General features: G+C 38.9%; 1 protein-coding gene across 1 annotated transcript; it reads right to left on the bottom strand.

Annotated features, from left to right (window-relative positions):
• Positions 1-7,144: 7,144 nt before the first annotated feature.
• LOC120841864 lies at positions 7,145-13,798 on the bottom strand. Its single transcript, XM_040212860.1, has 4 exons — positions 13,711-13,798; positions 12,103-12,283; positions 9,655-9,796; positions 7,145-7,231 (listed from the first exon to the last, which is right to left on the bottom strand). Exons 1-4 carry the CDS (start codon positions 13,796-13,798, stop codon positions 7,145-7,147), a joined length of 498 nt encoding a protein of 165 aa, XP_040068794.1.
• Positions 13,799-14,509: the final 711 nt, after the last annotated feature.

The raw sequence follows: 14,509 nt of genomic DNA, 5'->3' as shown, positions 1-14,509 counted from the left end.
TCGAAAGGCGTTCGATGCGGTTGACTGTACTTAGATATATTGAAAATTATTTGCTTGAGTGTCACCCATGTGCTGTATTGAACGGCTAAAATTCGGATTACGTTGATGTAACATCAAGAGTTCTACAGGGCTCTGTCCATGGTCGGCTGTTGTTTTTAATTTGAAATGATGATATCACTTTTCGAATCTACTCTTGTGTTCGGTTGTTTGCTGATGATTGTGTTGTGTACAAAAAAGTTAAAAGTTCAGGTGATGCCGCCCCCTGGCAAGTAGACAAAGATCGTGTCCATAGTTGGTGCTCAGTGTGGAAAATAAATTTAAATCCCCAAAAGTGTGTTCATGTTAGTTTCACAAAGAAAAAAAAATCAAATCCCTGTATTTGATAAATAATAATCCAGTAGCCAAGAAGCTTACATACAAGTATTTAGGCGTGACATTTTCATCTGACTGGTCGTGGAATACCCATATAGACTAAGTAATACTAAAACTGGCGCGGCAATGAATTTCATTCAACATAACTTAAAATGTTCACAACCTAATATAAAGCCAACTGCTTATTTGACATGCGTTAGACCATTTCTAGAGTACGCATGCGCCGTCTGGGACACAACCCCACGCCCCCCCCCCCCCCCCCCCCAAAAAAAAGAAGTTAATAAATAAGTTGGAAAAATTACAAAACAGGGTGGCTAGGTTTGTCGTCGGAAGATAGGGGGGGGGGGGGGGGGGGAAGCTACACAGAAATTTAAAAAAAAGTATCAAACTGTGAACCACTTTCTGCGCGTCGGGAAAAATTGCGATTAAAGTTATGTTCTCAATAGCCCAAAAAGTAATTGAATAACTAGCGAGAATTACCTAAAACAACCCTATTATGTATCTAGTCGGAATTATAATATAATAGTCTAAAAATTAGAGTGTACCGCGCTAAGACAACCATGTTTTTTTTTTTCAAATTCTTTTTTTTTATTGATTGCACAATGGAAGTGACTCACGAAAAAACAAGTGAGCAAGAACAAGTTTGAATGGAGATTTTTTTTTTCATCTTGATAAATCCACCTGTTGTAACGCCCCTGGGCACTGCGGGGTAATTATTAAATAAAAAAATAAAGAACAAAATTGTTAAATTTGAACCTACGAATTTAACACTGACTGTCAGCCTTCTATGCCCTGTGACAGATATGAATAGCGGCGTCAACCGGACGGTTTTTGCTGTTTTCCTCTCTGTGCATAGATAAAAAAAAAGTTTTTTTTCGGACCTAGTGTTTTATAAATCCTACTAATAAAATTTGAGCATCAAATCAAATCAAATAATTTATTTGCATCTGCAACTACAGATGTTGAAGCCATGGACAAAAAAGCCTACCTTTGTTGGTTTGACTAGGTCAGGGCCCCGAGAGCTTGGCAGATGGTGACAGAGATGCAGGAAAAATAATCTAGGTAATAAATATGCAGAAAACGCGTTAACTAAGAGGTTAACATAACTTAATACAGATTATACAAAAAGTAGGTACAGTGATTTACAATCTAAACTATAAATATCAAGATTATCTATAGAATATTTATTGAGTAATGTAGGTTATAATGACGGGACGGAAAAGCCGTAATTTCTACGATAACGGCACACCTTCCATTCTCTGAGCAGCGGGTGCGGATGGTGGTTATATTTCTGGTTAAATTTGATGTATGCCTCAAAAAACCAATCACTTCTGGTGATGAAAAACAAAATGACCTAGTCAGAAGGTATTCATACAATCGATATATATTGATAATTTTATATTTTTGAAATAATGATTCGTTGTGGAATAAATATTGAAGGTTTCCAATAAAGCGTAACACTTTCCTTTGAAGCAATAGTATTTTATTTAGATTTGAATTTGTCGTCGTACCCCAAATGAGATGACAGTACGTTATTTGGGATTTAAATATTGCATGATATATTCGTATTTTTATGTTTTCGGGGAGGATGAAACGACATCGAGCAATAATACCGACAATTTTGCATAATTTACTGGTAATATGATTTATATGTTCATCCCAAGACAAGCTTTTTTTGAAGGTAATAGACATGCACGGGTATGTTAGAAATATAACACCCAATGTTTTACATTTTTCAGTAGTTCAACTGGCTTAGAATTAAACTGGAGAGTTTTCGTTTATTTATTTATTTATTCTTATTTGCAGTGACCCACCAACAGCTTAACGCTGTTGGTGGCTGTTTAGAGCTACATGTTTATTGGTTGATCTAAATAATATTGCTTTAGTTCTTGTTTCATTATTATTAAGCCCATTTGACCACATTGCAAATTTGGAGAGCATGACATTTCCTTTAATTATTAGGTTATCCGCATCCGCGTCAGAGAGGAACAGGCTGGTGTCGTCTGCACACATTATGAAATGAGTGTCCTTGTCAGTATTCATATCATTTACATAAATATTAAAGAGTAAGGGCTCCAATATGCTGCCTTGTGGGACACCATATCTGATCCGCATAAAATATGATAAATGTCCATCAATGCACACACCCATTGCATATGATCTTCTCGATATGAACACAAAAGTGAAAGTGAGGGACCACGAATGCCGTAATGGTGTAATGTGTGGACAAGTATTTTGTGATTAATACAATCAAAGGCTTTGCTAAAATCTATAAATATGTCTAATGTCAAAAGTTTGTTTTCGATGTTATGTAGAATAATTTTCTTTTGTAAGAGGAGTGGGGATTCCGTCGACTTTCCCTTTCTAAAACCGAACTGAGACTCAGAAAGTACCAGTCTTGGACACGTTACTAAAGAAAAGTAATCGATTACAATTACTTTTACTCTTGGCTAAAAAGAATTCGATTAGATTACTTGATTACTCGACAGCAAAAGTAATCGGACATTATTTTTAGAAGTAACTGCTACTTTTCCGATTACTTTATTGTGTGAAGACTTACATATTTAGCGCTCATAACATTGAACTACTTCCAACCTATATTTCACATTATCACAAGTATTAAAGAAATAACGGGTTCCCTCTTCGTGGTCGACGCACCTTCACAATGCGGACACAAGCATAGAATTCGTTTGCAGGAGTTTAATGATTTGGGCGTTCGCCAATTGAGGGAAGGGGGGGGGGGGGAGAGGGGGGAGCAGGAAGGGTTTTAGATCTTGTTAAGCTAAAACAAGATTTTCGCTCAAGGTTTGCGTCGCTCATTTTCCCACGTTTTCTTGGAATCTCTGATTCCAAATAAAAGGTATTTTATTTTCTTGCTCTATATATTTTCTTGTACTGGCAACCAAGAGGCCCTTACTTTCTTTCGCACACACACGCGCTTCTCCAAATATTATTTCCGTGGTGATGAACTCGCATGTTATACAAAAGAGCAGCAGCTCCATGATTTGAAACGGATCATGTGTAGTATACATTAGCAGAAGAGATAGCCCCGACCACTTCTCAACTCAAAACCTTGCTTGTCACAAAGACCACGCAGGGGAAATACTGGATCTTGACGTGTATTTGAACTGGCTTTGTATACTTTGCATCCGCTTTCGACATTCTTTGGTTCTGGTTCTCCTACGGGCTGCGAGTAGGTACCGTAAGCAGGAGTGTTTCTTTTTTATTTCTCCGTGTGCGTGCGTGAGGGGGCTAGTTTTAACTTATGACTTACAAAGCTACATTCATGCTCTCTCAAACTTCGCCCTGAATGGCCTATGTCACGCACTGGGGCTTCCCTGGGGCTTCCCACTCCCAGTCCCAGCTCGAAAAAAAAAAAAAGGACATTCCACAGAAACTGTACAGACAAAGGGGTTGAGCTCGTTTCCTACAGCTCTGCAAAAATCTTTCTTTTTTCCGTTCGAAAAAACGAAGCAAAATTTACTTTTGTCATTTCAGAAAATAGAAAGGTGTGTGCGGAGGGGGGGGGGGGGGGGGTCCCGTGGAAATATAGTAACGGTTAGAAGTAATTAATATTACTTCAAGAATAAACAGATTACTCTTGTAATTACTGCCTTCAAAGTAATCAGCTGATTACAAAAATACTCCAAAAAGTAATCGATTAAAAAAAGTTTGATTACTTGTAATGCGTACGGTACAAGTCTGGAAAGTACTGAGCGTTAGACAAAAAAAAACAAAAAAAAACTATCTAAACGACACAAAATAATCGTTTCGACCCCTTCAGAAAAAATAGGGAGGATCGATATCGGTCTATAATTAGACAAATAATTATTTTTATCGCCCTTATACAGCACTGACACTTTTGCACGTTTCATTTCCCTAGGGAAATCTCCGCACGAGAAGCACATATTGAAGATGTGTACATGATATGGCGCAATATTGTCAAGAATTTGTTTAACGGGTTTAATTTGGAGGTCATCAATATACCATGTTTTACTATTTTTTTAAGCCCACAAATGTTTTAAACACTTCATCATAAGTAATAGAATCAAGAAAGATAGATTCATTGATTCCTCGTGAAATGCCACCCACGGCTGCCTCGCACTATGAGCTGGACGCCAGATTTACGAAATGGAAATTAAGAGATTTAGCCAGCGCGGCCTCGGACACCAATCTGACATCTATGCTAAGTTGTCCTATTGAACGGTGTGATCTACCGCGCTGTAAGATTTCATTTATTGATTTTAAAAATATATCTGGACTTTTCCGCGAAGCCTCACAGAAGAGTTTATTATATTATTCACGCTTTGCGCTCCTTAGATCTCCTGCTAAGGTATTGCGATATTTCTTGAAGATAACTTATTTATTTAGGTCTTTCGTAGTGATGTAATCTCTGTACAACCAATTTTTGAGCCTTATCATTTTAATGTGAACAGGCGTAATCCAAGGCTTAAGATTTTTTTTTAATGAGGTAGTTGTCTTATATGAAAAACGTTTCTTATAAACAGTTTTATTAATCTATCAATAAAGCTTTCATGCGGATCATTGATCTTTATCTGTGACAGTATCGGCGTCCAATCTATAGATGAAATTTCATTTCTAAATACAATAGGTTTTGATCTGATATATACTGGTAAGAAAAAGGCTATCTTTTGACCTTAGTTATAAGATCTGTACAATGAAAGGAAAAAAAAGTCGGAATATGATCACTAATGTCAGAGCAAATAGTGCACACGGCCTTAATCTTGGTGCTTATATTTGTAATAAAGAGGTCGATGACACTTGATGAGCATTCGATGTCTCTTGAAATGACATAATTACGTTTTGAAAGCCATAGGAAGTGAGGGTATTATTCAATTGCGAAGATAGACTGGTATTGTTTTGCATATTCACGTTAAAATCTCCCTCCATAATAACAAAAAAATTATTTGCAGAAGAAAATTTCAAGTAGCTGTACAAAAAAGACAAAAAATTGCAGAAATTCGCTGATGGTGGGCGATAAACAAAAAAATCTTTTTGCATCGTACACTCAAAATTTCATAATCTTCAGTAATCTCGGTAAATAAAAGAAGCATTTTTTACTGAAGGGCTTTAGTAGCCATTATCAAAACACCTCCCCCTCTCCGTTCACTTCTGTTAAAAAAAAGGTTATTATAACCTGGTAAAGCAAACATATACTGTTCGTTTCGACACCAAATTTCGGAAAATATTATGATGTCGAACGTAACTTCACACATTTCAAGAAGAGTGATAATTTCGGCTATCTTGTTTTTTATTGAACGGACATTGAGATGAAACACAGAAATATATTTCGCTTCAAGACAAGTTTTGATATTAGAAGATAAAATTAATTCGTGGGAGTGCATCAGAAAAAAAAAGAGAAGATAAATGCAGCACCTAAAGATATCTCCGTGAAAAGTTTCATTGCTCCCCGTTTATTAGCTTACTTTTTCAGTTTTTCTAGTCCCGAATAGCGGTGGAGAACGCCTGGATAGATAACTCGATTACTCGAGAGGAAAAGAAATAGTCCTTTTGTGGCCTTTTCACACAGGCATCTCAGCGCCGAGATAACGCAAATTATGCGCTGATTCAGCGATGAGTTGGCGTGGCATTGAGTGTGTAAGCAAGAAAAGGCCTGGGTCACACCTGTCGGTATGGTGATTCAGCACTAATATAGAGCACTAATGAGTGGTTCGTCTATACTTTATCGCGCTCAGTTAGCTCTGCGGTGTTTGCCTGTACAACCCTTTAACAATGTCTTTTAAATAGGTTTGACGACCTGCCACGCCAAAGAACGGCCGCAGGTTTTAAGGAAGTAGAATTTATTCTATCCATATGTTCCCCCCAAAAATTGACAAGGTTTTTTTAAATTTTTTAATTGGAAATTAAATTACGCATTTTTGCACAATCTTTCCCCGCCGAAATGTAGAGCTAGCGGTCAGAACCACATCCCAAAGTTTCATAACTAACCGTTCGTTAAAAATTGCAAGGGGAAAATTAATTCTGTTTATGGGAACTGGCGCCTTTCAGTTCTATGTATTCGAGGACTCCGGCGTCTGCCATTTTCACCTTGAAATTTTCAAAAAAATAATCGTAGCTTTTGAAAAAAAGAGAAAAAAAAAGATAACGGTTAGATTTGAAATTTTGGCAGCTCGTCCGGATCGCTAGCGCAACGTTTCAGCGGACAATGAGTGCTAGGCGATAAGTATTTTAGTTTCGTGGTTAGAAAAATACCTCGTATTTTTTTTTTAGGGGGGGGCGGCGGGGGGGGGGGGGGGGAGACACCCTGCAGTTATAAGATGAGCTCAGTTTGTCACAATCTTTTGAGCAGGTGGGGTCAAAAACCGCGGTCGTGTACGTATCGACAGCGCCAATTGTTTCTGCTTGGCAAGTGGAGCAAAAGGAGTAAGAGCAGTACCACCTAGACGACAAGGTCTAAGCATCACGTCATCGTTACTATATCCCCGAGTCTCTCCAAGAGTACGCGGCCAAGCGGCAGACGCCTGGGTCTTGGCGTTGGTGCGTGCTGTAGCATCGCGCTCGTTAGGAGGACGCTGCAAGACGTAATTCGCTGTGACGCCCGTGCAAGAGAACCGGTTCTGATTGAATTCACTAATGATGACTTTGAAGGGCGAAAGGCGAAGTCCTTGTGTTCTATAAAGGCCAGTTACGCCGGTCCGTGGGTGTCGCCTCTTTTAATGTATTTTGTCCTTACAGATTCAGAAAAACACACTTTTAAGGATCGGGTTGACGAAGCAATCATTATATGAGTTTATTTCTCAATTTTGACGTCGAAATGATTGCACTCCACAACATTCCCGCCGTTGATTATCTCCATCTTGATGTTGATATTCCCATCCTGAAAGAAAAAAAAAACAAATGAAAAATTTGCAGTTGAATAAAAAAACATCAACATGATTTTCAAAAAAAAAATATAGGCAAATATTTTTGTGTGGCGTCCTTATACGCCCACGGTACCAAAACACATCTGCTTCGTCTCAGTATTTCGTTGGTGGAATCCCCAGGTGGGCAACCTGATTTTCGAGGATCTTTTGTCGGTGATATTTTATATCTTGGAACGGGGGGGGGGGGGTCACTAGCAAAATGAAACTACTTTGTCAAAATGGTTCCCCTAGTTACCTGAAGTCTACAGTTGAGAAATTATTTTCATATGTTGATGTTCTTCCGCAGTTCATTCGGGCTTCTTTTCTAGATGATCTCAACGTCGTCAAGCCTCTGTGTGTTCCGTAAACTAAGCTGTTTATACCGCCAAATCAACTTGGGAAACACCAAGAGCAAATAATAAGGCCTGCCTTTGATCTATCGCCAAAGAGTCTAGTACTCAGAATGCATTAGAAAACCGACAAAAATACTTGCGTGTGTTTTTTTTTAATTTATTAGAGCGCATCACTTTTTCGACAGAAACAAGTTAACACTTTCTCGGTTCACATCTGCTAGGGTTGATCATTCATGCAAAGGAACTTGCTATTCTTTTTCCCAAAAGCCCTATTCCCAAGCGACTAGAACAGTATCCCTGAAAATGTTGTCGCTCTTTGAGATATGATATTCATTAAAATAAGTTGTGAAGAGCTTCTTTGTTAACGTGTTTTTTTCTTGTTGACTTTTGTATTATGAATTTGGAGGCGCGTGTTGATGCACTGAGTCGTGGAAAGAGTATCTATTTACTTTGAGTGTTATGCATTTCGGATTATTTAGCATCATTAAATTTCTAGTAGTGAGAGTTTCCTCTTTCCCATTATTTTATACGATTTGTATGTAAACACGCTATCTTAAAATTTTTGCTTACATGTATGCAAGGTGCTTGATTTTAATTCGATCATATAAAAAAAAGCGTATGGGAGTGAGACGAGTACAGTCTTTACCGTGCATTTTTCAGACTCGGCGGGCATCAGACGAGGGCATAGTCGCCATGGTAGGTTGGCTAATTACCAAAAAACAGTTAATTACATTTTTAATTATTCGATTGAGGGTTCATCCGAATAATTAAAAACCTTGAAAGTTTTTAATTATTCGATTGAGAGTTCACTATTAGAGGCCAGAGCAGTTGAAAGAATTTGAGGAAATGTAATAGTGCTTCAAATATTAATTAATAAATGTTGACGTGTTTCGCCAAATTTAAAAATTGTGTGCAGAAAGAGCGCCGGAAGCACTACCTACAATGACGCTTGGAAGCTTGGAAGAGTGACGTAAGTGGTTTAAATCATGTCGTCCCTATCCCCGCAGCATGTCCTGGGTGGGTGCGCCGACGACGAAAGTGACGACGTCACTGACACAACTACCTACTTCACTCTTCTAAGAGTCGATGCGGGCAGGACTTGCGGCATTTTCTCACCACTATCTTGGCGCCTGTTGCACATGTGGTAACTTTGGTGCACCCACACACTTCTCATGTGCTTCGTATCTTCCTAAAATTTAATGATTTAGTGGTTTTAGATTACGCTCGGCAAGTTTTGAATTGGAAGCATATGTTTATTTTCATCAATTAAAATGTTATTTAAAAAGTAGTACAATTTTCTACTTAAGGTTGGTTCTCACAGTCCGGTTTTCTTACGTTGCGTCACGGAAACTTGCGTACAACTCTCCTGGAGATTTGTGCTTCATATGAAGCGTGGATACCAGTTCGACAAAATAGCCTGGCACGGGACATTCGAGACACGAATGTTTCGGTTCCGCATAAGTTTTAAGTGACGTTACCTATAAGTTCTATGTAACGCAAAAAACCGAAAAAGGGTGCTATGTGAGCCAGCGTTTATCGTGAGGGTTAATCCCCTATTACGTCACCCTGGCAGCCAAACCCACCTGCACAGACTGCATTAGTGTACCTTTCACGCCATTCTTGCAATACATCTGTACGAATAAAAATCAAACACCCCGTATACAGCGAGACTTTTCTCGCTTTCTTGCTTCCATTCTCATGTATTGCATCACTAAGATAGAACTAATGAAATAAGAAAAAAAAAGTCATCTTTTGGGGCGACGAGGAAGCCAACTATATCCCAAACAACTTTGCTAATCCCCTATCCGATTACGACAAGATTCTCCCCCAGCGAAGAACCACAACACTGGAAATGGAGGCACGTGTGACTCCACGTCACACCAGGACCGCGCACCGTGAGTCACGGATTGACGCCATCACGTCATGTGCCGCCATAAGTGGGCATGGTGAGTCGCGTAACACCGTGACATGATAACGTGATGCCACGATAACAGGATGTGACGTCTCGGTGTGCGTTTTCAGCGTGGAAGACTATAGGGACTCACCCCTATGAGGAATCCGGCAAAAAAGGGTATCTGGAAGGAGGCGCTGCCCTTGTGTTTCCCTGCCGGGACCGGACACACGTTGTTCCAGCCTTCTGTTATTTTCTTTTCGACATCGGAAGTGCCGCCACAGAGCTTGTACTCGCTGTGTGAGGACAATTAACAAGTTTAGTCAGATTAGTGACGCTGATGTGATTCTTTCAAGGTAAAACCATCGTTTTTTTCTAGCGTTTGCGGTTTGTATCTGAGATTTGCTTTGGATATAAATTTGTTTAATAATAATAATAATATACTTTATTTTCTGGTAGTGTCCATAAACGGCCACGAAGGCCTACTTATTGGTACGCTATGAACAAAATCACAGTCACATTAAAGATGCATTTCTCTGTTGAGGCACAAATAAATCAATACTAACTACAAAACTAACGAACGTAATACACGCATATACCAAGACACTACAGATAACACAAAGAGCTAAAATCAAAACACAATGCTAGAAACGCAAACAAAATTGCACACTCTATAAATGCTTCACCATTTTTAAAAACGTATCTGCATAGATGTCAAGATCAGGAGAAGAAAGCTCGTTACAAAGGTGCTGGATCCTAGACATTGGCGAGGCATGGTATGGTGTATTTGGGTAAAATTGCAAAAGAAATCTACGAGTGCGAATAGGTACATGAAAGTTCACAGATGATAAGAGTGAAATACTATCAATTCTACCACAGATGACTTTGTGCAAGAATGACAAATCACGAATGGTACGCCGTTTACTTAGCTCTCGTAAGTTAAGATATTTAAGTAGTGATTCGTAACTATAATAACGACGACGATGAAAGTATCGATCGTATGCAATTCGAACCAGACGCTCCTGAACTCTTTCAATTTCGTTGCAGCAATTCACAGAAAAGGAGTTCCACACTACGGAACTGAATTCAAGTCTTGGTCGAACCAAGGAACAAAACAAATGGACCAAACATCTGCAACTCGAAAATTCCCGCGTCATACGTGAAATCAACCCCACTACACGCATGGAAGTACCCACCATTGAAGTGACATGTTCTTTGAATGAAAGACGGCTATCAACAATAACGCCAAGGTCACGCATGGTGGTCACACGCTAAATCATTGTCGCATTCGGTAGCGTATATTGAAAAACAATCGGGTCACGCTTTCTGGACAAAGAAATAACCTTTGTTTTTTGTGTGTTAAGGAACAATAGATTAGATGAGCACCACACTGACACACAATCAATATCCTGTTTTAGTAATAAACACTCGTCTAAGCCACGCAACGAGAAATAAACTTTACAGTATTAGCTGCTTCTCTGCTTTAAGTTCTAAACCTAAAAAGAAAATACAGCGGTTTTCTTTTTAGATATATAAGACTCTAGGAGATGTATTCTACGCGCTAAGCTTCGTATAAAAGATATATGCTACCACAGGGTGTGGCGCGTTTATATTATTCGATTTTTTTTTGCGCTTTCTTGATAAGTTGTAGAATTTGTTGTTTCCCTAAACTTATGCGCATAGCTTAACATATTACGCAGTCGTCTTCGGATCTTTTATCAGTCACATTTGATTTCGTTCTTTTTTTTTTTTTTGGCAACGTGTTTATAATTAATTTTTTTATTACAGTATAGATTTCTTCGCCAACCTTTTTACGTCTTTTCACTGGGAATTTTTTCGGGGGTGCGTATGCACATGCGCGGTTTCAGCGGGCGCCTTTGTGCGCCAGTTTCTGAAATGGTGCCTAACTGCATTCATCTGTGGTTAGTTTCAATTGCAACACGCCATAACTCTGTTCTGGCCTTCGTTCGCAGCGTAAATACAGGCGCAATAGCAGGTTACAGGTTTTCAGAAGGCAATCAAAATTGATCCCTGGTTTTCCAACACATGGCGTTGATTGCAAAGAAGGCCCAACGGGGTGGGTGAAACACAGAGATAAACCGAGTAAGTGGATCAAATGCTTTGAACAAAATCTGTATATCTAGATAAATTCCCAGTTTTTAAATATTATACGGACCACCCCACTCTTTAATTACTGTTCTTCGTTATAGCAATTTAAGTCCTTCTAACTGAATTTACGAATTGGGTAAGTCGTCCGTTTTTGTCTAAACAAAAAATACGTCAGAAAAACAATATAACAGTTAACGTAGATTTCCACCACCAAAACACTAGGACATAAGGAACCGAAGTGGTAAAAGCTTGAAGTGCGATTGGCGTCCGACAGGGGAGTTGTGCTACCTTTCCTACCTCCTTCACGACTCACGTGAGGCGCAGAAGAGGCAGGAGTGGTACTGCAACTTCCCTTCGGGACTTCAGCCGTAGTTCGAACTTTCTCAACTGCGTGAAGAGGGAGCGTTCTGCGCATGAGTAGAACGCTTCCAGGAGTAGGTATAGTAAAGTCAGCAGCGAGCGACTTTGGCCGAACGTGCTGAATGTATCTCACCAGGATCCCACGTTGGAAAAGCACATGATTTTGCTGTTGTCTTTCTTTTTAGTCATGGTCATTTTTAGCGATGGGGATTCATTGAGGTCTTGATTTAAATGACCCGAGTAGCTGAAGCTCATTCTTTCGCCGACTTTTGCGTTTGTGATAGTCATATCATCGATGACCGCGACATGTGTATCTGCAACATAACGGCGAAGAAATCATCAGTCGTCAAGGTAATCTTAGCTGTCAATCTATGTGCCCTTAAATAAACTATATTTCTTCCTGAAAAAAATATTATATGAGGAATTTCCCGGTGAGATTGAGATAACTGAACTCTACAAGAGTAGATTACATTCCAAGTAAAAAAGCTGGTTGTACCACAAATAAATTTTTAACCATTTTCAAAATTTAAAATAAAGTATTAAGAAAAAACTTACGCGTAGCCAGACAATGTGTGAGCCAACCACGGTGAAAACATAAACGAGTTCGCAACTGACTATGCTTCAGTCAGGTGTGACCTTGACTTTCTATTGTATATTGTTTAAGCTAAGTAGTATGTCGGATAAATGCTACATTTTTAGCATTTTACGCTTGCGCCAACGTATCAAAACCTCATGACTGTTTTTGGAGCACCAAATACACAAAGAAAAATTATTACTACTAATAATTTTCTATAACTTAATAATTAAGTAGTCAGTCAGGCCTGATGGTTACATCGGATGAGAGTTGTAATCTTGACTCTGAAACCCTTGATTTTTAGCTCGTGTTTCGAGATCACCCCTATTAAAACTTGTTTCAGCTAGATCAGGGCTGATAAGTACTTTTATATGCGAACAGTATCAAGTTATCTTCAGATTATTAGAATGTGCTCGCTTTTGCGATGTCTTTCTTTTTGTTCTTTTTAGAACTGAAACCGCCTTTTGGTTTTGTTATTGTGTTAGTGTTTACCATGTGGACGGCATTTCTGTTAAGTACTGGTGTTTTAGTTATTTTGTGCCAGTATGAAGACCAATAGGTCGTGTTTGGGTACTATAAAATATTGATTGATTGATCGAATAAAAATACTATTATCATTACTAGTGCTGGATGATTCACAATAATTCTTGGGACTGGAATACAATGATTGAATGAATGACACTTTTTATGCGAAAATGGAAAAAAAGCAAATGACAACAAAAAGGGTTTATAAATTAAGACTATATTTACGCTTGTAGAGAGAATTGGAAATCAGTTTTCCGTGCGATTGAGAATTGCAATCTGGGTGTCTCCCACTGACTCCTAAAGTGACTGACGCGAGACAGACATATGTGCACATTGTACAGCAATGTCCATACACAAATGAGTTCAAGGTAAATCACGCCCACAAACATTAGCTGCTAATTGTTATCGGATAGTTCAGTTTGGTGACGCTTTAAGGATATAAAATACTGCGCAAGAATGGGAACGACTAAGTTTTCATTCTTTTTCCATACAAATGATGTAGCTGTTTTTCTTTCTATTCATAGTGTTCTTGCGGCGGTGCACCAATCAAATGACCAATGTGGTTGTCTTTGGTCACTTTTAATGAAGATTATTTGTATTATTCTAATTATTATTAAATTAAAAAGTTACCAAATTACTTGCCTGAGCAAGACGTAATAATCGGTGTCTGCGTTGAAGCGGTGCCCGTGGAGACGACGCCGAACAGTATGGCCACAATAAACGAAAACATATTTGTTTGACGAACTCCACCGCTCTCTTGCGCTATCTCCCCGTAGACATGGTGTCGCGCGGAATTATATGTTCGAATGACGATCTTTTAAAGAATTCAGTGTTGAGAGGGCATTGAGTCACGTGCGCCCTTATAGGGTACATCCATACAGGTCGCCTTAGTATATACGCGAGGCAGGAAGCGTCGTTTGCAAATAAGTAATGAGAAGAAAGGTTTACAGATGCTTCTGAAAACATAGAGATAAAAAGGAGGTCGTGCAGACGCAGCACTGGAAGGATGGGAAAATAAAAGGCTTATTTAATAAAATAGGCAGAATATAAAACGATGAAATAAAGACGCTCTATTTGTTTGCCGCTGACTGGCGACTGTCGGCGAACGGTGAGGGTAGATCCAGGCAGACCGCTTATGTATTGTGAGACAGAAAGCATCATTAACATATGAAAAAATAAAAAAAAACGAAAAAACCTAGAGGCATTTAGACGTATACGGGTAAGAAATAGAGTGCGCAGACGCGGCAAAAAAAGAAAACAATGTGGAAAAGAGAAATAAAAATGGCTGCTCGAGTTTAAGATAATAATAATAATAATAATAATAATAATAATAATCTTTATTTTTCGGGTGCCCTAAAACGGCCGAGCGGCCTTCTCGTAGGTACACCAACTCGTACAATAAAAGCTCTTAAACAAAAATCCTACTCATTAAAAAGAAATA

This window comes from Ixodes scapularis, unplaced genomic scaffold (genome assembly GCF_016920785.2).
Source record: "Ixodes scapularis isolate PalLabHiFi unplaced genomic scaffold, ASM1692078v2 PGA_scaffold4__175_contigs__length_147842914, whole genome shotgun sequence".
Lineage (NCBI taxonomy): Eukaryota > Metazoa > Arthropoda > Arachnida > Ixodida > Ixodidae > Ixodes > Ixodes scapularis.
Note: the sequence above shows the minus strand (reverse complement) of the source record. Positions and strands in the feature narration are given on the sequence as shown.

Bases quoted from the DNA above. Each gene is read 5' to 3' on its own strand.
- LOC120841864 (XM_040212860.1), bottom strand. From the start codon at position 13,798: ATGTTTTCGTTTATTGTGGCCATACTGTTCGGCGTCGTCTCCACGGGC. The intron at 12,284-13,710 runs GCAAGTAATTTG...GTTATGTTGCAG, and splicing joins GATTATTACGTCTTGCTCAG to ATACACATGTCGCGGTCATC. The intron at 7,232-9,654 runs GTGAGTCCCTAT...TTTTTCTTTCAG, and splicing joins TTGCCGGATTCCTCATAGGG to GATGGGAATATCAACATCAA.